The sequence below is a fragment of the Thalassophryne amazonica genome, chromosome 9, assembly GCF_902500255.1.
Source record: "Thalassophryne amazonica chromosome 9, fThaAma1.1, whole genome shotgun sequence".
Taxonomy (NCBI): Eukaryota; Metazoa; Chordata; class Actinopteri; order Batrachoidiformes; family Batrachoididae; genus Thalassophryne; species Thalassophryne amazonica.
In genome coordinates this window covers 79055511-79083312 of record NC_047111.1, presented here as the reverse complement: position 1 = coordinate 79083312, position 27802 = coordinate 79055511, and the positions used below count along the sequence as shown (strand labels likewise).

Below are 27802 nucleotides of genomic sequence, written 5' to 3'. Positions count from 1 at the left end.
TTAATGCGATTTACCACACACACAATCTTATATTATTTAAGATAAAGGATATATAATACAATCTCATATTATACAAAAAAAAAAGAATATTAAAGTATAACATTAATTGAAACATCTGGGAGAATGACAGTAAAAAGTTTTAATGCTAGGGTGAGGTTTCACCAGAGTATTTCCAACTCTTTCTGTGTTGTTGACGCAAAACTAAAAAAATAAAGATGGAGACATGATTGTGGTACCAAAATGTCCGCAATATACACCTTTATATTCAACTTTAATACATGTATAGGCCCTAAAACTAATATTCCTTTAGTTATTGTAGAAAAAGTGTTTTTTGCGGTGGCCATCTTGGATTTATGCAAATTGCTCAAGGCTGACAGACGGTCAGTAGGTGGATTTTTTAACCCTACCATATGGACTAAAACCTGGCACAATAAAAACAAAACAAAACTATAGACTTGAGTGCAAGGTTCAGCCTCAAAGTTCTGCCAGACTATCCTGACTTATTTGTCATATTAAAAAAAAAAAAAAAATTCTGAAAGGTGTCTATTATAGTGGCAGTGTTTTATGTAGTGTACTGACCAGTAAGCGGAATTAGGTCTTGTTGTCCTCACTCAGGATAATTTAAAAACAGAAATAAGAATAATCAGAGTTTAGTCCCTGTTTATCCATTTGAAGAATCCTTTAAAAGCTACCAGAGATGGAGTCGTGATGACGTGCTTCCATTTGTACAGTTTTCATGTTGACCAGAGTTGTCTGAGTTATGTGAGCAAACGCATCAGCAGCGCCTAATTTAGGTAACTGTTTTTCAATGTGTCATTGGCTTGGAATGCCGATGATAATGTCCATTATCAGTCTGTATCAGCTTGAGTCAACTATGGCCAATCAGATCAGCTGCCTTCAACCCGTTTTTCACACAAAAGCTAGTTTCCTAATGAGACAAAACTGTTGAAATAACAAATGTAACGTATCTGGTACTATGCCTCAAAATCTGGACATTTGTTGTGGAAGCGAGTAGGTAACTACCACTTGGAATTTAGGGTCATAAAGGTCCGAAGAACTGCCAACAACCTGGAAGCATTTTAACTATTTTACTGTCTAAATTATTTTACCTATTTTGGTGCAACTTAAGGAAAGTTGGTTTTAAGTGCCTGATTTTGATTAAAAAGAACTTTAACATTTTTAATGCTTTTCTTTTAGTTTTTTTGGAAATATTAGGAACATTTACTCCTGAATTTGAAGACATTTCCCATGCTACATAATTTCCATTCCTTTTAACAGAAACACTTATTTGGTGAAGACATTCCACCACTCTGAGGACATGTACTGATCGTAAGGACAAGAATAATCCTTTATTATTGGGACACAATGAAATGGCTTCTCAATTTGGGTCTATTTTCACCAGTGCACAAAGAACGAGCGGGATGTCAGTGCCTTTGTATGGACAGAATGATGTCATCTCCTCTTCCTATGGTGCAGAAAGAAAGCTTTGTCTTCTCGAGGCAAGTTCTGATCATGTAGAGCACATGTGACATTTACAAAACACTTCTGGCATAAAAATATCAACTTTGAAAGGCAGAACATGAACTCGCTGTACAAAGTAGTAACTTATTATGCAAGTAAGAATATGAGCAAAAAGATGGAAACTCAAAGCTTTAGTGCCGTTATAAAAAGTATTTGGACAGTGACATTTGTTGTTATTTACAGTGTATTCTTAAACTATTCACAACATTTCACTTTTTCCACATTTTATGTTACAGCCTTATTCCTAAATGGATGAAAATTCCCCTCAAAATTCTACACACATAATGACAATGTGAAAAAAAGGGTTGTTTTTTGTTTGTTTGTTTTCTGGAGCTTAACTGGAGTCCACCTAGGGTAAATTCAGTTGATTGGACATGATTTTGAAAGACACACACCTGTCTACATATAAGGTCCCACAGTTGACAGTGCATGTCCTAGCACAAACCAAGCGTGAAGTCCAAGGAATTGGCTGTAGATCCCCGAGACAGGATTGTCTCGAGGCACAAATCTGGGGAAGGGTACAGAAACATTTCTGCTGCTTTGAAGGTCCCAGTGAGCACAGTGGCCTCCATCATCCATAAATGGAAGAAGTTTGGATCCATCAGGACTCTACCTAGAGCTGTGCCCATCTAAACTGAGCTATCAGGGAAGAAGGACCTTCATCAGGGAAGTGACCAAGAACCTGATGTTCACTCTGTCAGAACTCCAGCATTCCTGTGTGGAGAGAGGAGAACCTTACAGAAGGACAACCATCTCTGCAGCAATCCACCAGTCAGGCCTGTATGGTAGAGTGGCCAGACGGAACCCACTCCTTAGTCAAAGGCACATGGCAGCCTGCCTGGAGTTTGCCAAAAGGCACCTGAAGGACTCTCAGACCATGAGAAACAAAATTCTCTGGTCTGATGAGACAAAGATTGAACTCTTTGTGCCAGGCGTCATGTTTGAAGGAAACCAGGCACCATCCATACAGTGAAGCATGGTGGTGGCAGCATCATGCTGTGGGGATGTTTTCAGTGGCAAAAACTGGGAAAATAGTCAGGATTGAGGGAAAGATGAATGCAGCAATGTACAGAGACGTCCTGGATGAAAATCTGCTTCAGAGCGCTCTTGACCTCAGACTGGGGTGACAGTGCATCTTTCAGGACTCTGTGGAAGTGCGGTCTGTTCTCTACCGCACGGTGTGGTGCACGTCAGAATCAGAGTCATTTAACATTATTATTTTTTTTTTTTATTATTATTATTATTTGTCTTGGTGGATCACTGTCATTGTGTCCAGATGCTGCTGAGTCTGGCTGTGGTAAAGGCTGCCGTGAATGAAACGCTGTGACTTGTTAAACTTTTAAAGCTCCGGCTGCTCCGATCAGGTCCGCTGATTTGGTTGTCTGATGAGCGCACCGACATGCAGCAATGAGGCTTTTATTTTAAAGTCACAGGTTTGATCAGACACAGAGAAAGAGAGCAAACGACCGACCTGCTGTTTCTGGATTTCTGAGTTGAGGTTCGATTCCCTGTTCTGATCACACAGGTGCTGTGGGCTGTGTGATCATGTTCTCAGTTGATTCCTCTGGATTGCATGCACTCAGTTTTTGGTTGTGGACAGGAGCACCGGGTTGCACAGACTTGCATGCAGTAATGCTGTGCTGCACAGACCTGCTTAAAACTGTGTCTAGTGCTCTACGCTGAAGAAAATGAAACGTTTAATTTCTTCCATCCTACACGCATAGCGCTCAACATACTGCTGTGTAGGGAGAAAAAACTCGACGCAGAGCCGCTAAAAGTGGGCCGGGAGCTGCTCAACTCAGTGTAGACGATACGCCACAATGAGCAGCTCTACGAATGCGCCAATGTGAAAGGGGCTTTAGGCTCCCTACTCTTCAGACATGGCTGCCTCTGATTTTTGGCCATTCCCCAACATCAAAACAACACTAAAAAGGACTCAATTTAAATTGCAAGAAGACATCATGCGTAAGGAGATGCCCCATCTAGATCCAATTCTAAAAGAGGCCTTCCAGAAATGCTTTCAGCAGTGGCAGAACCACTGGGAGACGTGTGTACAGTCCAAAGGAGACTATTTGAAGGGGATGAGGATTTCAGACCCTCAGGTGGGTAACTGCATTTTTCGCAGCCAAAGGTTGGATACTTTTTGGATGCACCTCATATAAATAAAATAAATGTAATTGAGTCTGCATGTGCAGTAGCATGTACTTTTCCTCCAACAGTAGTAACGAAACTGGGAGGTGTGGGGGCTTTCACACTCCTATATTGAAATGCTACTTTGCGTAAAGATCAGTATTTTACAAAATTTAAAAAACAAAGTTATGGTATAAATCTTGGAATCATACTGTAAAATTTTTCTTGAATGTATATCTACAAAAGATTTGAATCTATGCTATTCTGTTTTTTTATTATTATTTTCCCACTTTGGCAAAGTAGTTAAGTGATGTAATTAAATAATAGTTACACAAAAGATGAGGCTTTGTATTTCTGAAATAAAAGGCTGATCAGTGCATTTCAGTTCTAAAATAGTCTTGTCTTTTGTGTTTGTGCTGTTAGTACCTCATATTGCTGTTGTAATAAAGTTGTGGTCCAGTTTAGAAACCAAAGATTAAAAAGCGTTTGTGTTAGTAACGAGAACCATGTGTCCTCCAGGCTCCTCACCCCCCACAGTCTCTACCCCCTTCCATTTCCCATCTGTGCCCTTCAGGCCCTCGCTTCAGTCACCTCCCACTTCCCTCTTCCTTCTGAACCAGTATGTTTTGTTTTCCACACTAGGCTCTTTGCACAGGAAGTTGTATACATTGGAAGCATTCAGGAAAGCAGAGAGCAGATTCACGTTAAGACACAGTAGAGCGGAAAAAAAAGAACAAGGTGGAAAAACAGGGATAAAAATCCAGGAATAAAATAGAAATTGCATACTGTGCTCTCAGTTCCTTCCCCTCTGCCGTGTCTCAACATTTGAAAACTTCTCAGCGTACCAGTGCCATCACAAAACAGGCGATCTGGAAAACCTTCATTCTAATGTCAGACAGTGTTCTTTTAATGGATGTCGCATGTTTTCACAACTACAGAGAAGCCACTGAAAGGGGAGACTGTGTGGAATGAAGGAAAAGAGGAGGAGATAAAATGCAGCAGAGCGACTGGCTGGAGCTTAAAAAAAAAAAAAACAGGAAACCAACTACTTCTAAAACCGCTTCTGCATCTCCTTCAAAGTTAAAACAGTAGAATGCCACGTACCAGTCAATGAACACTCACTTTTTGCTCACCATCACTCGGTCTAGTGATGGTCTAAAGGTCTGAACGTTTAAAAAGTGACGTCATCTCTGATCTCAGCCTCCAGCGGTGAGGTTAGTCAGTATGTGAGTGACTCTAGATTTTTGGGAACTGACTGCTGGGATTTCTGTGTGGCTGCTTTTTGACCTTCAAACTCGACCTTTCTCAGGGGCATATGGATCGATCGCTGTGCACTCTCGGACTCGTTTCTTTTCGCCATCTGGCCTACTAACTGGAGCCACATGAAGAATAAAGGGACAAAGCAGAAGTCCAAAAAGAAAGGAAGTGAAAATGCATTCGGCTGTGACCTGACAGAACATCTCCAGAGCTCGGGACAGGAGGGTAACTGATTTTTACTCTGATTTCTTTCATCCCTTTGTAGTGAACAATCACCAAACTCTCTTCTGCTTCCAGTGACTAATAGACACAGTATATCATTAAAAATGATTTTCCAGATTATTATAGATGTGTTAAACTTCATACTCTCACGTTATGTCACACACAGAAAACACAAACTGTTTCTTGCCTTCACAAATATAGATTTGGTGCTGCATGTAATCACAGAGTGAAAGTTTAATTTTACATTTCATACACCCTTTCATTCATCCACAAGCTCCATTAAATGGCATTTTCTGACTTTGGGTGTGGCTCTTACATTTTCATGTCAATTTCCTTCAGACAGTAGTTTTGTGACCGACGACAGACTGTGTGGTGCTTCTGCCTACTAATGACACAAAATGATGCTTTCACAAAAAAACAGACTTAAGTTGCTCAAGTGTAATTTGTTTCAAACCAGATGTTCCTCTTATTTAAAAATAAATAAATAAATCTTGTTCTTTAACTTTTTTATACCACTGTGTTTGTTGGGCAGCAGGATTATATGTCTGAACAAAAAAAGAGAGACGGGACAGAAATCTACAAAGTGCCGTCTACTCAGGCACACGAAAAGCTGCCTGCGCAAAGGATATGTTTAACTTTAATTCCCTCTGTAAGGCGGAGCTTTCCATGTGGAAGGAGGTGCTTTGGGGTCACTGTTGTATCGCTCCGGCATAGGTGTCGTGCAAACATGCTGTTTTTAGACTTGTGCTTTTTGGCCCTGCCCGACATTGTCAATGGCTCAAACTGACAACCAAGTCTCTTTATGGTGTTTAAAGTGACAGTGCACTTTTATACAGCCTTAGTCACACTAAAAACATGAATAGAAATCAATTTGCTGAATGTTTTGACAGAAATACCAATAATAAAATAAACTACATGGATGATGACTGAGTACCTTCAGGGTAGTTAAGGTGTTATTCCATTTTATGATTACTTGCAACCAATATTGTGATCATTATTGTTACATTTCTACAGGATTTTAGACAAGATTATGTGACTTTTTTTTCATTAATCTAGACTTTCTTTCATTGTAAAAACACATTGTGACTTTGAATGGATTTAGGCTACATGAATTTACGCAAGAATATGTGACTTTTTACTATAAGGTATGTTATTGATATTTTACCATGATTTTCCAAATATTCTACAAGCTTTAACTGTGGTTTTTGAAATGCTTTAACAGTCTTTTCAGTCTTCATGAATTTCATGTAGTTCATCTGTTCTGAGTTAATGCATAATTTGGTTTACAATTAAAAGGAAAATCATTTCAGGTCCTACTTCCACGTCATATTCTGTTATTTCATTATCATTGACAGGTCAAATAAACGGTTGAATATAGGATCATTTAAATATGCACAAATTTTAAGATTTGTTCTTCCAGGAGATGCTGAAAAAGTATCATTAGATAAAAATTTATTTCTGGGGCCCCACAGGGCCCCTAGACCCCTGCTCCTGGGGGGCTGTGCTCCCCCAGACCCCCTGTAAATTTTCCTCGGATTTCACAGTTTTAATTTCACAGCCCTGCGCCAAACCACTCACTCTTGAAACCAATGCGCTACCAGGTCAGCCAAAGGGGAATCCCCACTAGCCAATATAGCAGGAACATGTTATCAATCTGGACTTCACCTTTTAGCACAACTTTGATATAAAGTATTATATTAGCAAAAAATGCACATAGCTGGCCAGATTCTTTCCGAATTTGTGCACCTAATGTACCAGCACTCACAAAGTAGGTTGCTCATGTTGTCATTACTGTTTTGATGAATTAGGGTGGAGGTTTATGGATTAACTTCCTCATCTTTTTTTCCACCCAGAATAATTTTCAAAGGTGAGAAAAGCCCTCATATCAATTCAACTGAGTTCAGTTTATTTATATAGAGCCAAATCACAACAAAGTTGCTTCAAGGTGCTTCACATGGGTAAGGTTGAACCTTACTAACCCTCCTGAGCAAGCACACATGACTGTGGTAAGGAAAATCTGCCTCTGATGCTTTTGAGGAAGAAACCTCAAGCAGACCAGACTCAGAGGAGTGATCCACTGCTTTTGCCATTCTACTAATTACCAGAGACAAGAAAAAAATATGGTGCAGACAGCAACGCCAGATTTAATCAATTTAGTCAATTTAAGTAAAAAATTATATCGTCCCAACAAAGTTTAAGTTCTTAGTTTTGTCCAACGATGATATTCTGTGTTACACCTGCTCTCGTTTTCATCTGCATGATGCAGGTAGCACCCCATCCATTCATTCAGCATGTGGCTCCATACTACCTGATTTTACCTGGTAATGGAATTGAAGTTCATGTGCTCTTATTATGAAAGACTCGTGCAAGAAACAGGAAGTGTTCCGGGACAATGTGAAGCTGTGTGTAGGTTAAGACAAAATTCTGTCATGGTTTTAATGCTGTCCATGCAAGAAAGCACCTTAAGGTCGACTGGACATCCACTGGCAAGCTACAAAAAGGACAGGACAAAACAACCATCTGGAACACTCTCTGTCTGCAGTCTGTTCAAAGTTGAGGATGTACACAACTTTCCGACGGACTTGCCAAACATCAGCTGACAAGGAACACATTTAATGAATGAGAAAAGGACAAAAGATGGACATGAATGGGAGATTTATTTTTTATTTGTGATGAAATCGCACGTTATTGAAATGAGCATTCCAGCAAATGTAATATTGACCATGTAGTGGCCCACACCCTCTTCAGGTAAAATTTCACACAAAATGCCCTGGCCCTCCGACAGGGGAATACGGTAGTTCAGGGACAAAAGGAAAGTGTGCTATACTTCAGGTCCAGAGGACCAGGACTAGGCGACACTGTGTCAAATTATACATAGGCAAAATATTGACACCCTAAAAGGTGTCAGTATTAACATGGGATTAAAATAAGAGAGTTGATGCTGCAGTGGTTCTGTGCTTAGAAGGGCTGCGTGAAGTGCTGTATGGAGAATGATGAAAATGTAACTAAATGGAGAGACGTTTCTGCTGGAAGTAACTTTAGCACACAATCAAAAGCAGATTTAAGAAAATTTCTTTGTGCAGATGTTGAAGTTGCTGTGTATTTGTAGTTTTAAAAAAAATAAAGACAATACAGATCAGTTCAAAATATTTATACGGCACCAAATCAGAATGTAAATTATTTCAAGGCACTACACGTGAGCAATGTTTAAACCTTAACCAACTCATGAGCAAGTATAATGGCAACATTGGTTTGGAAAAACGTGTCTTTTTTCCAAGAAAATTGTACCTGAACAATGTGGCCACATCCTTATTGATGCTTTATTTACTCTACCTATCTACTATGGCCCAGTCTTCTTGCCCATATTGGGCAGCGTAGTCTCGTTTGAGGGTGGACGCTAAACGTGTAAAATATGACGTAATTTTTCTACTTCTGGGGACATCCCTCATCTGTCCCCATTAGAAACATGTATTTTCTCTGAGTTTTTGGGCAAATTCCGAGGTCTGTTAGAAAAGTATCGGGCCTTTTTATTTTTTGCAAAAACCATATGGATTTGAATCACGTGTGATTGCATCAGCCAAGCTTGAACCTTCGTGCGCATGCGTGAGTTTTTTCATGCCTGTCGGTTGCGTCATTCGCCTGTGAGCATGCTTTGAGTGAGCAGTGGTCCACCCCTCTCGTCGGATTTTTATTGCGAATAAATTTCTGAACGATTTGGAGCTTTGCTGCATCAAATTTTTCCAGAAACTGTGAGAGACCTCCAGGTGGACACCATTCGGAAAATTCAGATGCTTTCAGTGACGATTTTATGGGGATTACACAGATTAAGGAGTGCTCCAGCCGGTTTAAAGACCGCCCACAGCTGCTGAGAGCGTGCCGCGCTCCGAGCGCTGATCGACAGGCTGACACCCCGCTGAAACAACCAGATCATTTCCAACGTGAAGGCTTTGTTGATCCGGGACGTCGTCTGACTTCCACAAAAAAAGGCAGAAGGCGTGGACATCAGCACTTTTTCGGCACATTCCACTGTTTGTTAGGAGTTTTTTTCATGGAAAGACAAGCGGAGGGATGTGCCACCGTGCCGCTCATGGCGCGGGACAAAAGCACCTCCGTGTTGGTCTCACAGGACGGCTTTCAGGTGGCTCAGACGGCTTTCGGTGGCGTTTCATTCGTGTGACTATCCGAGAAATTGTACATGAGCTGGACATGCCCCAACATGTCCTGTGAGGCTTCATCACGGCGTTGCTTTGCGCCATGCGGAATTCCTCTGCACGTCTGGCTCAATGTGCCGAAAAAGTGCTGATGTCCACATCTTCCGCAATTTCTGGGCTAGTCAGATGACGTCCCGGATCAACACAGCATCCAGTTTAGAAATGAACGGCACATTCCACTGTTACAGGAGTTTTTGTCATTGCTGTACAAAAGCTTCAGATATCTGGCGCTGAGATGGATGATGACTGGAGTGCAGTTTGAAGCAGACTGTTTGCTCAGCAACACTGGCACGTCCACTAGGTGACAGCGAGTATGCTTTTACATTTACCAAGCCGGGCTAAATGGTTTGTGCTGAAACTCCCAGACTCCGCCCAGGGATTACTAATCTCTGCCGTGTTTGTGCAGGCTGTCCCCCAATGTGGTCAAATCCGGTGGTGTCACACGGGTTCAAACGAAACTGCACTGCTCTATTATGTTGTGATATTTCACATGTTTTGTGGTTAACTTTATTTAATTTGTCAAAATACGTACATCCATTCCTCCATTTGAGACTTGCAACACATTTTTGAAATGGTGGAATGGATCGATTTATTATAAATATAATGGTTAAATCATCACTTTTACAGACAGCTTTCTTGAGACAAGTCAGGGGATGGATACATGAACATTTCCAAGTGACTGAATACATTTTTGTACTTCATTTACACCGATAATTAAGAAATACAAATAGTATGTATTGTCTGGCAAATCTGTGTCGTGTAGGAAGTTCTCAAAAAATGGGTGACCATGGTGGAAGTAGAGGAGTGAGAAAGTCACCAAGGCACCCAGATAACTCTGAAAGAATTATAGGCTCCTGTAGATGTGAGTGGAGAAACTAGGAATGGTGCAACATTTGCCTGTTACATCCGCAGTCATAGTTTAATATTGGAGAGGAGTAAATAAAAATATTAAAACAGTAAAATGCATCAAATGTAGGCTTGGATTTCCCATGTGTTTTCTGGGAAACCGCAACTGAAATTTTGCATGTTCTTTTTGAAGAAAATCCCCGTCTCTACCACTTCCTCATGAAGCTGTATGTTGGTGATGCAACAGACTAAAGTTGGATGATGCACAGATTCTCCAACCATAATCACAGAAGCCTATGTTTACATTTTTCAGACAGCAACGTTTTTTGGACCAAATCAGTACCACTTAACTAAACAACACTTAAAATTCATCAGTATACCATCTCCTCGACAATAAATAAATAAAAAAATTGTATGCTGTAACTGTCCCAGAGTGGTAGAGGTCGCTGAATGGCTACAGGGGGTGAAAAATTTAAAATGCTCCAATCATCAAAAGTATATCACATTATTTGTCTGATCATAAGGATTACAAAAAGGTGTAGTTTGAATCTATTATTAAAAGTTATGAAGTTATGGGATAAAATCAGCAAAAATGGTAACAAAGATTCATCTCAGTTTGTACAGGGGTCAAAAAGTTGCTCTGGTTTTGGTAAAAGGTGACCAAATTCACACTCTGCGATTTGCAGCCGAGTATGAAGCATCCGGGATGAAGATCACCTCCAAATCCGAGGCCATGGTTCTCGACCGGAAAAAGGTGCCTTGCCCTCTTCAGGTCGGTGGGGTGTCCTTGCTTCAGGTGGAGGAGTTTAAGTATCTCAGGGTCTTGTCCACGAGTGAGGGCCGGATGGAGCATGAGATCGATAGACGGATCGATGCAGTGTCTGCAGTGTTGCGGTCGCTGTATCAGACCGTCGTGGTGAAGAGAGAGCTGAGTAGGGGGGCAAAGCTCTCGATTTACCGATCGATCTATGTTCCGGCCCTCACCTATGGTCATGAGATTTGGCTCATGACCGAAAGAACAAGATCACGAGTACAAGCAGCCGAGATGAGTTGGCTGGGCACTCCCTTAGAGATAGGGTGAGGAGCTCTTTCACTCGGGAGGAGCTCGGAGTCGAGCCACTGCTCCTCCACATCGAAAGGAGCCAGCTGAGGTGGCTCGGGCATCTTTTCCGGATGCCCCCTGGACGCCTCGCTGGAGAGGTGTTCCGGGCACGTCCCATCGGGAGGAGGCCCCGGGGAGACCCACATCACGCTGGAGGGTTTTACGTCTCTCAGCTGGCATGGGAATGCCTCGGGGTTCTCCCGGAGGAGCTAGGGGAGGTGTGTGTGGATCGGGAGGTCTGAGCGGCTCTGCTTGAGCTGCTGCCCCCGCGACCCGACCTAGATAGCGGAAGAAATGGATGGATGGATGGATGGATGGTGACCAAATTGAATAGTTGTTGGCTGGGTGTTTTAAGTAGTTCTAAAATCACTGATCCACTAAGATTTTCACACACAACCATCTCTAGGGTCTACAAAGAATTGTCCAAAAAAGAAGTGCCATCCACTGAGAGGTGATTAAGCAGACTGGGTCAAGCTGATAGAAAGTCACCAATAACTTAAACAACCACATGTTAGAAGAACCAAGGCATGCACAGACTCTCTCTGAATACACAACACCTCAGAGCTTGAAGGGCTACAGCAGCAAAAGGCCACATTGGATGTCACTCATGTCAACTACGTAACAACTGAGGCTACAGTGAACACAAGCTCACCAAAATTTGACAATGGATGAAAAATGAATCCTCTAAGTTCTGATGAGACATTCACACCAAGGGTCCAAATTTAGTGTAACCAAGAAAGCATTGCTCCATCTTGCCTTCTGGTGATGTACCAACTTGGCAGCTGATGCTTTGATGTCAGTATAGACTAAATTTTTCTGAGGGATATTTTCTAGAGCCCGACCAATATATCGGCTGGCCGATATTATCGGCCGATATAAGCCCTTTTCAAAGTACTCACTATCGGTCGAAATTTTGCCGATAGAACATTGATAATTTCTCATAAACAGAACAGATACTGGAATAATGTTTGTGTCGGCAATGTAAAATGTCCTTGCACCATCTGTCCAGTACACGTTGTGTAGACCTTATTTCTAGCATGAAAAACTTTTGTTTACTGCTAAGAGGTTGAAACATTCAGATTCACTGGTCGTCCGGAAGGGTTCTGGGAATTATTGCTATTCGCCATTAACTCTCTGGGGCCGACACCGTCGTATATGACGGCTGGGACCAAGCTTTACTAAATTGTAAATAACTTTTTAATGATATGAGATAGAAACGTACTCTTTTTTTCTGAAAAGTTAACTCCGCGGACTTTTGATCCACCGTCGGCCATCTTGGTACTCCTCATAGAAGATGCGTGATGATGTCCGCAATGTGAGTGTCCAATCGGAATTGGTTCTCCGTCACATGTTTTTCCAAAATCCAATCGTAGGGCAGATTTACCTCACGTGATATAGCAAAGATCGTTTTCAGGAGTGATATCTTACTAGCTGGCCCATTTGAATAGCCCCCTAACTGCTCCAATTGCATTTTTGCATTTTTTGAACTTGAAAATTCTTCTCTGTTATAAAGTTAATCAATATGAGGACAAAGCTTCAGCTTGTAGGTCATACCTTTTTTGTTAAGGGTCCAAAAAAGAACATTTTATTCATTTAACAAAATAATATCAGCTGATTTCTCGGCTATCGGCAAATCAGCCGATTTATCGATTATCTGCATTTTTTTCATCCAAATATCGTTATTGGCATCGGCCTAAAAAAATCCATATCGGTTGGGCGCTAATATTTTCATTACCTTGGTGAATTCATGCTATAAAGAATTAAGGCAGTTCTGAAGGCTAAATGAAGTCCAACCAATTTCTAGGAAGGTGTACCTAATACAGTGGCCAGAGAGTGTACCACACCACACTGAAACACGAGCCATGTTAAATGCCCAGCTGTAAATATTGTAGCTTATGCAACAGGAAACTAAGAACTGCTGATCTGATGTTTGGGTCTAAAAAATTAAGTTGATCACAAACCACCCATTAGCTGTATCTGCTTATTTTATAAAGTGCATCATTACATGTACCAGTACATGGATTCAGTGGAACATACTGTAACCTGGTTTCGGGGAAGAGGTTTTTCTGGATATACCCTATTGATTTTCCACTGATACTTGTTGTCAAGGATATAATAATTCAGAACAGAAAGCGGAAAGCTGCAGATGAATCAGATTCAATTGTGATGTGGGATCCAGGAAAAGGTTCTATACAAGAAATTAATGTGCTGCAGTAAGAAGGCTGTCATTTGGGCCCGCAGTAGAATTTCAAAAGGAGCTTTCTATTAGAGGAAATGTCGTAAGTAATACCCGCTACAAGGACTGGGTGTGTCAACCTTCCTCTGAAACAAACAAACCATTTTTAACTTCCTGACAAAGTCCACCTACAATCAGCAACCCTAAGGAATAACAACACAGTGGAACACATTCAGGGCCATGGAACCAAGCTTATACTGAATTTACATGTTTCCATTGAAATGTTTCCTTTTCTAACCATTTTTCTTGTGCCGATTGTCAGATTTTACATTTAAAAATGTCATCAGCTCTTGTGTCATGTGCACAGATTGTACAAGGCCTGAAAGAAAAGAAATGTGTTGGTCTGTTTAACAATTTTAAAACATTTGTTGCAGGCTTTGCAGAAATGACTAACACATTAATTTCAGTTCCTCAGGTTCTGAAAAAATGTGCTGAGTTTATTGAGAAACACGGGATTGTGGACGGGATCTACAGACTGTCGGGTATCACCTCAAATATCCAGCGTCTCAGGTGAGAAATCCAAGCAGCAGCAATGTTTTTCAGTTAATTTGACTTGCCGAGGTTAATGGGACTAAAACAGGGGTTGGATGGGCAGGTAGCTCAGCAGACACGGAGCTGGTCTGCTAATATGTAGGCCTGGGTTTGAATCTTGCTCCTGCTACCTGTTTGTGTTCTTGGACAAAGAACTTGACCTGCCTTGGCTGGGTAAGTATATGTGAGGCATCATTGTAAAGCATTTTGAGTATCTGCTAACTCAAAAAAATTTCTATAATAATACAGTCGGTCTTCTTGGATAGAACCATAGATCTCTGCAGTTGTGGGCACAGGTAATTAACAAAGCTCATTTTTTCATTTGCTGATTAGCATTTCAGAAAGTTTGAAAACAATTTGCTGATCAGTTAGCTTCAACTAAATTTAGTTCCAGTAACTTAAAATCAACTAACTTTTTAAAAATAAAGTGTAATAGTCAAAAATGTTTTGTAAATTGTAAAATCATATGTTTGTTCCTGTTGGAGCTGATACACTAATCCAGTAAGTCAAATTAACACGTTAAGACAACAAGCATCATCTTGAAGAAATGGAGGAGCAGGAGGTAAAGTAAATGAAGTAAACACCTAATTTGTATTATTGAAATTATTTTCCATGTGTATTCTTATTTTTTAATATTTCTATTTGCTTAATATGTTCTGTGCTGTGGAAGCTACTGTTTAATTAAAATTTTTAATTTAATTATTTTGTCATTTGATCTCAGCATGCAAAACCTTTTTGGGGACCTCCATGTTTAGGGTAAAGCATATTAAAATTTCAGCATTTTAGCTCTGTTTTCAGGGTTTTAGAGCAAAACAGAAAAAAGGCCAAAGTTAAATTCCTAATAATTAGCAGTCAGTGGTCATCAGTACATTAGCTTCAGTTAAATGTTTTATCAGTTTATTGGTTTAGTGTTATCATAGTTATCTTTTTTCAGTTGCAGGATTCTTGCAGATGCTTCTTAAAAAGTCTTAAAAGGCATTGAATTTTTAAATCTAAAAAAGACAGTCATTGGCATTAAAATAATCTTTCAAAAGTCTTAAATATAGCACAATGCTAAAATATCCTCAACTGTTTGAGCATTTTCTTCTTTATTATTTGCAGTTGTTTAATTGGTATCCCAGTGCAGATATACATATATTGTTATTTACATTAATCATTAAGATGCTACTATCTTATGTACACTTTGTACATGTTCAATCAAGCCCCTATTTTGTCACGTAGTAATTTCACAAGGACCACAGTGGAAATAAGCTTTTATGTTTTATTGTGTTAATCGTGTATCATTGATACTTTCACCATATGTTTATATCAATGTTGCAGAATAAACTCAGTCAATCATGAACAAAATTTTATTTTTTAACAGCGTCTGTAGGAGGGCATGTTTGTGCGCATGCACGCGCTTTTGAAAAGAGCAGAAGTTAGAGGAAGTTAGTGTGCACGCTGACATCCGCAAGATGTCTTGTAAATCACTCCAGGGGTGTTATCAGGTTACAAAAACAGCATTTTCGGTTTTAGAAGTGTTTATTTGTCGGTAGCATTTACATAATATATGACAAAGATGTTATATTTACACACAAACGAAACAGAGTTAGCAGCTAACTAGACCAGCCAGTGACGTCACCATTCTAATGTTCGCAAAATCTCATTTTCGCTGCTTGTATCAGCAACCTTATTCTTGTGGTCACTACTAAAGTTCATGATCATAGGTGAGGATAGGAGAGTAAATCAATTGTTAAAATAAATTTAATTAAAATTAAAGCCTGTTGAAATGATGACATTTTAAGTTTTATAAAGATGAGTGCCTTGGTGCATATTAGTTATTGTTTAAACTGGAAATTAAATTTGAAACATTCAAACATTCCAACATAGCAGGGGTGGTGGCCAAGTGGTTAATGCACTTGGTTCAGTTCAGAAGGCTCCGGGTTCAAATCCCACCCCTGCCACATTTCTCCATGTAATGTGGAGTTGCGTCAGGAAGAGCATCCGGCGTAAAACCTGTGCCAATTCAACATGCAGATCCACCTTGGATTTTCTGTGGCGACCCCAAGTGCAAACAAGGGAGCAGCCGAAGGGACTTACTTACAAACATTCCAACATAGTGTCAATGTTTTACAGTAAAACTCACATATAATGGATTCAGGTGGACCAGCGAATTTTGTCCATTATAATCGAAATCTGTTATGTATCAAAAGGACAAAGTCCTTTATATGAATAAAATGGACAAAATCCGTTATTTGCATGTAACGGATTAGTTACAGTCAGGAGGCACCAAACGATCTATGGGGAATCCTGAATTTGGATTTGCATCTTTTGCGTTTCTTTGCACCTGTATCCAAAGGATCCATTGTGGGTTGGTCAGATGCCCTTCCCTGGACCTTTGCGATGAAAGCTGCAGCTGCTGGGGATCGAGCTGGCCTGGCCTGGTTCTGGATCTTGGGAGTGACGAGTGCTTAGGCTAGATCTTCCAGGAAATGTCAATGTCTGTACAGTTTGCTGGCATTCCACTGCTGGTTGATCTCAATCCACAGCACATAGGCATTGTACGCAGACATGTCCACAGTGCTGTAGAAAACCACCAAGGGCCAATGGGCAGTCTTGCGCTGGCAGCTATATGTTGCTGTGACTTTGTCAAGATTGTCAACTCCTCCTTTGGTGGAGTTGTAATCCAGGATCATCTGCAGCTTCATGTCCTCTCTCGTGCTCAGAGATGCATCTTTGTGCATCGTGGTCATCACAAGAACATTCTTGTTTCTCTTTGGGCAGTAGGAAACAAGTGTTGTTTTCTCTGTGAAATCAAATTTTTAGGAATGCAGAGGTCTTCCTTGCATCTTCAGAATCTCACCAGGAAGTTCTGGCTTATTTTTTCTGACTGTTCCCAACATAGTCAGCTTTCTCTCTTGAAGTTCATCTCCAAGACAGTAGGAGGTAAATAAGTTGTCACATGTTATGTTATGACCTTGCAGCCCTTCAGTCATCTCCAATACCACACGCATTCCCTGAATCTTCTCAGGTGCTCCTCCAGGTGGCTTTCCAGTATATATTTGCAGGTTCCATGCATAACTGGATTTTGTATCACAGGCTGCCCATATTTTGATGCCATATTTCGCAGGCTTGTTTGGCATATACTGCCAGAAAGGACATCGTCCTCTGAATGGAATGAGGCGCTCAATGACAGTGACATTGGGGCCGGATTATACGATAAAGGTAGGATTTCGACCCATTTATCCCAGACATCTGATGGCTGCAAGGTTGTCTCTCTCTCTCTCGTCGACCAGCTCTGGTGTCACGGTTGTCAAATCGGATCACACGAGAGATCATGTGAAATGTCTCCAAAGACATTGTTGCTTGGAAGACAGGCCTTCCATTCTCTTCATTCCATAAACTTGCAGTTGCTTGACCCTTTGACCTGTGTACTCCAGCTAACACCAGAATTCCAGTGTAAGCATGCAAGTCAATTAGATCCAGTGGCTTCCATTTCTATTGAAAAACATGCCTCCCCTCAAGTTTGTCATGTTGAGGATTATCTTCTCTATGGGTGGGGATATGAAGAGCTGAAATGCTGATTCAATATCATCAATTCTTGTTACAGCAAATCTTGTCGGACCAGGAGTCATTTTGATGACATTAGAAGATGACAGTCTGTCTCGACTTTGGTGTGGTGATGTTGACCATTTTATTTCACCGTTTTTAGATGTCCATGTCCCCTGTGTGGATGACGATTGTTGCATTTCTTGGCTTTCATCTGATGAAGGGACACCGGCAGACTCATCCTCTGAATCCTCCTCATCGTGGGAAAATTGACAATCTGGATCATCAATAGCATTGTCCTCTGGCTCTGAAGGATCCTCCGTCTCTGAAATCTCTTCCTCTGCATCACTATCCCAGTTCATAAGCTGCGACAAAACATCTTCAGATGTAAATTGTCTGGAGCTCATTTTTGGTCTTTTTCTTAAAGAAAGGGCATGGAAACAGTGACAAGAACAGGGGAGAGAAAGTCCCTCTTCCACCACACCTGGTTCTGAATGGCTGTTCAGAGGCAATCAAAATAAAGTAGATCAGAGAGATGTTTATTTTGGATTTGAAACAGCCACTTTGTGTCTGGGTCAAAATGAACCGCAACATCATCTTTGTATTCAAACTCTGTGCAGACACTTCACAACACATCAAAGTGTTCAGGATTTTACACAGCAGTTCATGACCCTAGATTTGGAAATCATAAAATTTCATGGGAGAAAAGTGAGGATAACCTGCACTTTGGCCAACACAAAAATTGAAATGGGTCAAATTGACCCGCAACATACACTCAACAAAAATATAAACGCAACACTTTTGGTTTTGCTCCCATTTTGCATGAGATGAACTCAAAGATCTAAAACTTTTTCCACATACACAATATCACCATTTCCCTCAAATATTGTTCACAAACCAGTCTAAATCTGTGATAGTGAGCACTTCTCCTTTGCTGAGATAATCCATCCCACCTCACAGGTGGGATGCTTCTGCAATTCTGTAACTCTGTGGCCATACAATGATGTTGATGTGCACGCTAAACTTTTGAAGTTCTCCATCGTGTCTTTATGTAATTTGCCACAGGAATGGTGGCTTTTTCTGGATTAATTTGACCCTTAATGAGCTTCTTTATATAATCATCAACCTTCAAACCAACAGTACGGTATGTACAATTTCCTCCATGAATTGTGGGTCATTTGAGCATTTTTTCCGACTTTGTGTTGTAAAGTTGGTCATATTTGCGGACTTTTCTCCCAAATGTATTTGATCCATGGTTGAAATGTAATTGGCATGCCCACTGCAAAAACTTAAAATATGATGGGAGAGGAAGGAGTGAATCCAGAAATGTGACAAATCACAGCCCTTTGCGGTCTGAGATTTGACAGGTGCGCTGGTTTGCAGTCACGCAGAGGGCTCTGATCTAAAGAGGTTTGGTTCGTCACACCCAGGGATATGTGTGAAACTTAACACTATATACAGTGCAGGCAACAAGCAGCATCTTGTTAATGATCACCAACCTTGAATTATGCCCTGCCTCGTTTAGGTGCCGTGTCTGAGCACGGTTTGAAAAAAATAAACAGCTGGTCTTTTAATCACAGAAATGCGGTTCCACTTTTCTCACATTGGCGAGTGTCAATGCTAAACTTCATTTCATACATCTGTTACTGGGCATGTCCAGACTGCTCTGTCCGGAATATGCGAGGGGTTTTTAATGGACATCCATTGCAATGGGACAGGACATTTTGTCCGTTGTGAGTGAAAATCCATTCTACAAAATCCGTTATATATAGTAATTATTACATGGAAAACCATACAAAAGCATTGGGACTTTTGCTTTTTTCCGGTGAGTGCAAATACCTGGTTTATACGATGATGGTTTAGATGAGTTTTAGTGTGTATTTAATGTAAAGATTTAGAATGTAAAGAAACATATCAATGATCAAGTTGCAAAACTCATGTTAAAATAAAATTAAAAAATTACACACGACAGCACAAAGAAAGTTTCTAATAAACACTCAATAAAATAACTGGAAAAACCTGATTAAATACAACACACATTTTCTTCTACTGTAATTAGCAGGATACTGCTGGGGGAGAAATATGTACTGTTAAAAGTGAACAGTGGTCATATCCATCCATCCATTTACCAAATCCTCTTATTCCAGTTAAAGGTTGTGACCTGTCCCAGCCTATCCCAGTGGTCACTGTGAGAGAGGTGGGGACTGCAGTCACATTTGTATCTTTATTTGTAAATATTAGAGCTCCTTTATGCATAGTGCGAATTTGATCGAATTGCGCATGAAGTGCGCATGAAGCAGGAATCGTATGCAAAATGTGTAAAATCATAGCTGCCTCTAACGCCTCATACACCTGTTGAAACAACTATTTGCACACACCAGCAGCTGAAAGACAGAGTGTGCACTGTGCGAGCCCATCGAACCCTCTCGCAGCAGGTGTCAGCCAAATTCCAGCTGACACACATGAACATCTAACACCGCTCATTTGGCACTTAGAAAATGTCTGGCCATTCATACTATTAGCACGAAAACAGTCAGCACACACTTACTGGATGTGAAATTTGTCGAAGTGCTCCCACGAGTGTGGAGTTGCAAAAAGCCACACATGTGGTGTATGTGTCTCACACATGTGCATGTGTTGTGCCACCCCCCCCCAATCTTGCATTAAATGCTTATATGTATGTACAGATCTGATCACATGGGGGCCGGACAGCGAGGTCTGATCGCACACAGCACAGGGAGGGGCCTGTCAGCTGATCACAGCACACTGACAGCTGGATGATGGCTCAGTGCACACATTTAAAAACACAGACACCACCGCAAGAACAGTTACATAAATAATTACGACAATACCTACATATGCAATTACATAACAAATAACAAAAATGAATGACCACATAACAGAGTGACATGTTGGTCTGGGCGCTGAATGGACTGGGGGCGTGTCTGCTCGCAGCCACGACTGTAAAGATCTCTGCTCCTGGACATCCCAACTTGAGAACACATTCCTCCATGAGGCGCGTGTCTCTGCCTGCAGTCCTCACGTGGAAATATATAAAACATCTTTCACCTTTGTGCCGGGCTGCAGCGGCTGCACGCAGCGCACCTCGTCCATGTCTTTCTTGATTTCAGGCATTTTTCTGCACTGATTACAGGCCAACAATGGTAGTGCAGTGGTAACGTTTCCGTCTGGTAATCAGAGCTTATGGGTTTGAATCCTGTGAGTGACATTTTTTTTCACGAGTATTGTTTAACCACGGGTTCTATATTGTGTCCCCTTTTATGTATTATTTATATCAACCCAATGATATTCACTAATTATACAGCTGGTTTTTATTTTATTGTTTGCCACATCAGCAACATGATGTGGTGCAGCTGCTCGTGCTGTGTTCTTACTCGAAAGACACCATCACGTGCACGAACTGTCGCACCGGGATCATGTATGCCTGCCCGTTAGCGCGATGTTTTTGTGGTTCGCTCATACGAGCTGTTCCACCGTGAGTCACCCTGATACTGTGTGTGAAGGGGCCCTTAGATATCGCAACTTTTCATAATTTTTCAGAGTTTGAGGCAAATTCAACGTGACTAAGCATTTGCACAGAGCTGTACTTCCTTAACTTTGCATTCATTTGAATGTGCATTTTTGTTGTTTTCTTTGTTTTTCCACACTACATACCGCAACACTAATGGTGTGTGTGGTGTGTTGTGTGTGTGTGTGTGTGTGTGTGTGTGTGTGTGTGTGTGCGCGTAGGCAGGAATTCTGCTCCGAGGTGTGCCCTGACCTTACAAAGGAAGTGTACCTCCAAGACATCCACTGTGTGGGTTCCTTGTGTAAGCTGTACTTCAGGGAGCTACCCAATCCTCTCCTCACATATGAGCTCTATCGTGATTTCACTGTGAGTACATTCACAACTTTGCTCCACAGAAAATACATATGTTTGTGTCCAAACATTTGCTGCTGTGGCCACATCTTGATGCTCTATTATGGAAGGTCTAAAGTGCACAGTGTAAATGCATTTGGTCCATGTCTGACCCCACATTGCTATTGATGCACCAAATGTGAGCACAAATTTAGGTGCAGCTTAGTTTTAGTCGTTATTGTCATTGGTGTTTTGTGGCACAACATGAAATAAACCAATGAGATTGTCACTTAGATCTGCTATGGTGTACACAACCAATTAGACTTGCCTGGCACTATGCATTGCTTTTCCCTTGATCCCAGACTAACCAAACTTAGCACATGGGTAGCATCAGCGACCTGATCTGTGTATTTATTCAGTCCCTGGGTCAGTGAGTCTGCCTGGTTGGTTGCCATGCAGGAGGATCCAAGGCAATTCCATGGTGTGGTGGATGCAGCAACATTAGGATTGGGTGACCAATCAACCACCCCTGTTTGCGATTAGAAGCCATGACATGTACCTGTAAAAGAAAAATAACGGTATCAGAGTCTTCTCCTGTTAGGGTGACGTTGCCTTGCCAGTGGAGGGAGAGGAAAATGTGTCACTGTGGGGGACCTCTAAATCTTATCTGACTGAGTTCAAATTTGGTCTGCACCTATAAAACCCTAAGTGGAATAAAAACAACATGTGGCCCGAAGTCTCTCACAACTTTTATTTTTTCACTATACAGTATAACATGAGCAGCCCTACTAGAGTGCCTTTATTAGAGAGAGTGGTGACATGACAAGTTGAAAAAAATCAGTCACATGACTCATGGTGCCATCTTGGGGCAAAAATAGTGTTGGCTGTTAATGTGTCTGTATGTAAATTCAGCTATTTTTATTTATTCATTCGCTGAAAAGGTTGCTGTGCATTTGGATGCACAAATACACACTAGAGCTTCAAGACGTACATATTCCCTTCAGATCCGAACAGAAGAAAAAATTGGGAAAATACTTTCTATGAACTATAAACAACAAATCAACACAAAAACTGATAAACCGGTGACAATGTATTGTGAGAATAGCATGACCAAATACTATTGATAAGTCAAGAATTGAATGTTTTATCACAAATTCACTATTATAATATCACAGGCAATAATCAAACTATCACAATATATATTCTGTTTCCATCAATATTGCATCCTTTTGTATCCACCATATCATAAAACAATAATAAAATGTCATATCTGGTGTGTCTCAACACGGTGTCACAGAGATTCCCAAGTTTGAAAAGTATTTGAACAAGTATTTGTAAAAGTATTTGGAAATACGTGGGATCTGCGATGTATTTGAAATACAAATACAAATACTTTGAATTCAAAATCAGAAAATACAAATACTCCGAAAAATGTATTTAAGTATTTTCAAATACAAATACTTTTGTATTTGGCCCCATGTCTGGTTAAATCCTCACACAGCAAAAGGCTATGATTTCACACTTTGCTGCTTTCAATCCTTTGTCTCTCATCATATTTTAATAGTTATCCTGTCCGATCGCAATGTATTTCCATTAAAAACTCTGAGCAGTCTGGACGTGCAGAGATACAAATTAAAGTTCAGGGGTTGCGGGGGGTTGCAGGGGGCTGGAGCCTATCCCAGCAGTCATAGAGCGCAAGGCAGGGTACACCCAGGACAGGACGCCAGTCTGTCGCAGGGCTGCAAACAGAAAACAAACACATTCAAGTTGGGACATGCCCAGCTCTCCCCAATTTCTCTTATACTCACTGGGCTGAAAGCCGAGATAGGCATGTCCCAACTTGTCCCCTGGCACTCCGAAATGGAGGTGTTCCTTTGTCTCGCTCGATCAGCGAATCGGTCGTGAGGCGTGAAGCCTCCGCGCGGCTTTCCATGACAAAGTCTCTTGTTAAAAGTGAAATCTTATGGAAAATTACTGATGTCCAGCTCTTGTGATAACCAGAGAAATTGCTCACGGCGGTCCCAGCTCCACACAGCCATCTGTTTAGAAATGATGTGGTGTTTTCTGCCTCTCGATGGCGGCTCGGAGCGCGGCGCGCCGTGCGCCATTGTGGGGTGTCCTTAAAGCTGTAGTAACAGTCCTTGTTCTCTGTGAAGCCCGTAAAATTTTCACTGAAAGCCAGATAAATTTTTTGAATGGTTTCCAGCTGCTTGTCTCTAACAGTTTCTGAAAAAATTCTGATAGAAAAAAAAGCCCAAATCATTCCGCCATTTCCTGACAATGAAAATCCGACGAGGGGGCTGGACCACTCCTCCCACAAGGCGTGCTCACAGGCGAATGACGCAACCGACAGGCGTGGAAAAACTCACGCATGCGCATGAAGGTTCAAGCTTGGCTGACGTAAAAACATATGAATCAAATCCATATGGTTTTTGAAAAAAAATAATAAGGTAGGATACTTTTCTAATAGACCTCGTATTACAAAAGCTGTCCAAATTTGTGTCATACTACTGTATAAGGATGTTAGCTGGTCAGTGCTGACTGCACCCGGATACGGAAGCAATCCATGTCACGTGTATGTACACAAGCACCTATAGTCTACAAGATGGAGCCAAATGCACACAAATAGTCCATACAGCATATCCGCTTACCTGCTGCTTATTATGGTGTTTTATATTGCACGTTGGAAGTCTATAATTCCAAGTTGGTATTTCGGGAATAACACACCAAGCTCCTTTCTGCAGTATTTTCAGTCTCCATCTTGGGAAGGTGTTTATCATGAGTTTGCAACCCACTGCCTTACTGACAGCAACACCAAGGTCCACAAGTCAAGTGTGGACCAGGTAGAAACATTTATTGCATAAAACCCACCATCAAACACTAATATACAAGTAAAAATTCATGAAAAGATTATTCTGTTTGCCTCTCACTGTGTGTAACATCAGGTAGTCGACCTTGGTCTTCATAGATCTTGCCAGAGTTTCCATCTTGGAATTCTGACTTCAATGGCTGTTCCATTGCACTTTTCAGAGTTTGAGCTAATTTTTTTCCCGAGTTCCGAGTACAGTAGAATTCAACTTTACCACACCAAGAGACAGGGCTGACATGTTAACGTCTCAAAACTATCTTGTGTGGAAGAGGGAAACATGCAGTTTATGACATTTATGTTGCAGAGGAGAATCAGAAGGAGGCTTTTGCTCGGGGAATTGTAGGTCCCAATCACTCCATGACTTTCCTTGCATGTCCCCATGGAGCTGCACACCTCACAGAGCTGTGCACTTCTCTTTTACTAACACTGCTCCCCCATGGACAGCCACAGTCTGCGCACAATCTCTGCCAGCTTAGGTCAATGAAATCACTCACTGCTCTTTACAATCTGCATTGTACTTTAATTTTAGCCTTTAATTGTAGTCTGACATCAAAATAGCTGAGCAGTCAAATCCACATTCAAGTAGAAATACTTTTTTTTAAGATACACTAATGAAATCATCAACAAAGCCATCTACAGTTAATCACTCATATGAACCCTTATCTGCATATATTGCATCTGATTATTCATGTTTGTGGATCACAATTCATCCCAATGTCACAGATCTTTTTTTTTTTTAGGTTCAGAACCTTCCCACTTGGTCACAGCATTCTACAATGGTGCTGCTGCTACCACAGGTTACATGTGTTTTTTGTGCCCCAATTGAGTATAAGCACAGAATGTGGGTTAATAATAATAACAATAGTGATATTAGCCATTGACATACAAACTGTTGATTGATTAAGTAAAGGAATTGTGTTGCTTAAGAGGTATACTGAATCCTTGGTGTTTTACTACATATTATTAAACCAATAGTTTGATAATGTAATAGTTAAAAATTAAAACTAATTGTCTACGTGTTTCTATATCCACTTAACGCAGGCAAATTAATAATCATCTTGCATAATAACAAGGAAGCTGCATATTTGGGGTCAATCATCAAAGTGCTGTTTGGATTAAGTCTCCAAAACTGTAATCACAACAAAGCATATGCAACAACTTGTGCAATTTTTGTGCTACTTTTGACGTGCAGTCCATTTATTTAAAATGCAGGAGGCGGTTTCGGTCCATGGGGATCATGAGAAACTCTTACATATTCAGAGGGTCATCAAAGAACTGCCACTCGCACACTTCAGGTGAACTTCATCCCCTTTCGTTATGAGTAGCTGTATTGTTTCAGGTTTTTTTTTCATCATAATAGTCCTTGCTAATAATCATGTATTTGTAGGACTCTGGAGTTTCTTACCAAGCACTTGGCCCACCTTGCCACCTTAAGTGCCCAGACCAACATGCATACGCGTAACCTGGCTCTGGTTTGGGCTCCAAATCTGTTGAGGTGAAGGATTTTCACAGCAGTGCTTCAAACATTTGATCCTTCACATTAAAATGCAGAAAGAAAAGTAGAGACACTGTGCAAAAGAAAAAAATTACAGTATCATGTTTTTTGCTCTGTTGCCTCAGTGTTTTTGCAAGCACATTTTTCCAGCATTGTAAATTATATTTTAATGTTTAGTACTTTTTTATGATCAGGTCTAAACACATTGAAGCTTCCTCTGGTAATGGAGACATGGCTTTCCAGGAGGTGCGGGTGCAGCAGTCAGTGGTGGAGTTTATTCTGAATCACACAGAGCAGCTCTTCAGCAGTGATTCTGTGCAAATTAAACCCAAAGAAGGTATAATAAATAAAATAAATTATTTCCTCACCTGTCGATAAGTCCTTCAGTTTTGATTGAACACAGTATCTGAAAATATACATGTTTCCTGAACTATGGATAATCAATTTCTTCTCCTTCAGGACCAAATTTGATGTGCAGTGAGAAGTATGCCACTCTCCCGATAAGTGGCCAATGTGGACCCATGAAATTGATGAGCCTGGAGGAAGCCCAAGCGCGGTCTTTAAGTCCAAACCATCCTGTCCATAAAGAGCGTCAGCGAGAAAACAGTCTGCCTGACACCAGCACCGCCATGTTGTACCACACCGTCATAGATGTGTCAGACAGCAAGTATGACAGAGCTTATTCTTACATTATCAGTATAATTCAGTATCATCTTTCTACATCAGGTGGCATGGTGGATTAGTGGATAGTCATGGGTTTGCTTCCCACCTGGTCCTTTTTGTGTGGAGTTTGCATGTTTTCCCTGTATTTGCGTGGTATTCCTCTGGGTGCTCCAGCTTTGTCCCACTTCCAAAGAAATGCAGGTTAGGTGAACTGGTGACTCTAAATTGACCGTTGGTGTGAATGTTTTTGTCTGTTTATGAGGTGGGCTTCATAGATAATTGGCAAAGCTTCTGGGGAAAACCTGGTCTTGTTAGGAGAGACGGCATCCATCCCACTTTGGATGGAGCAGCTCTCATTTCTAGAAATCTGGCCAATTTTCTTAAATCCTCCAAACCGTGACTATCCAGGGTTGGGACCAGGAAGCAGAGTTGTAGTCTTACACACCTCTCTGCAGCTTCTCTCCCCCTGCCATCCCCTCATTACCCCATCCCCGTAGAGACGGTGCCTGCTCCTAGACCACCAATAACCAGCAAAAATCTATTTAAGCATAAAAATTCAAAAAGAAAAAATAATATAGCACCTTCAACTGCACCACAGACTAAAACAGTTAAATGTGGTCTATTAAACATTAAGTCTCTCTCTTCTAAGTCCCTGTTGGTAAATGATATAATAATTGATCAACATATTGATTTATTCTGCCTTACAGAAACCTGGTTACAGCAGGATGAATATGTTAGTTTAAATGAGTCAACACCCCCGAGTCACACTAACTGTCAGAATGCTCGTAGCACGGGCCGGGGCGTAGGATTAGCAGCAATCTTCCATTCCAGCTTATTAATTAATCAAAAACCCAGACAGAGCTTTAATTCATTTGAAAGCTTGACTCTTAGTCTTGTCCATCCAAATTGGAAGTCCCAAAAAACAGTTTTATTTGTTATTATCTATCGTCCACCTGGTCGTTACTGTGAGTTTCTCTGTGAATTTTCAGACCTTTTGTCTGACTTAGTGCTTAGCTCAGATAAGATAATTATAGTGGGCGATTTTAACATCCACACAGATGCTGAGAATGACAGCCTCAACACTGCATTTAATCTATTATTAGACTCTATTGGCTTTGCTCAAAAAGTAAATGAGTCCACCCACCACTTTAATCATATCTTAGATCTTGTTCTGACTTATAGTATGGAAATAGAAGACTTAACAGTATTCCCTGAAAACTCCCTTCTGTCTGATCATTTCTTAATAACATTTACATTTACTCTGATGGACTACCCAGCAGTGGGGAATAAGTTTCATTACACTAGAAGTCTTTCAGAAAGCGCTGTAACTAG

At 40.9% G+C, this 27802-nt stretch overlaps 1 protein-coding gene across 1 annotated transcript in view; it reads left to right on the top strand.

The window, feature by feature from the left end:
- Positions 1-4282: 4282 nt before the first annotated feature.
- The window catches only part of arhgap31 (Rho GTPase activating protein 31), a 59840-nt gene continuing 36320 nt past the window's right edge, over positions 4283-27802 (top strand). Inside the window, 7 exon segments of the mRNA XM_034178506.1 lie at positions 4283-5133; positions 13933-14035; positions 21335-21479; positions 25525-25607; positions 25700-25807; positions 26002-26144; positions 26267-26474. Of these exon segments, the coding sequence (XP_034034397.1) occupies positions 5034-5133; positions 13933-14035; positions 21335-21479; positions 25525-25607; positions 25700-25807; positions 26002-26144; positions 26267-26474 (890 nt within the window). The 5' untranslated portion in view covers positions 4283-5033.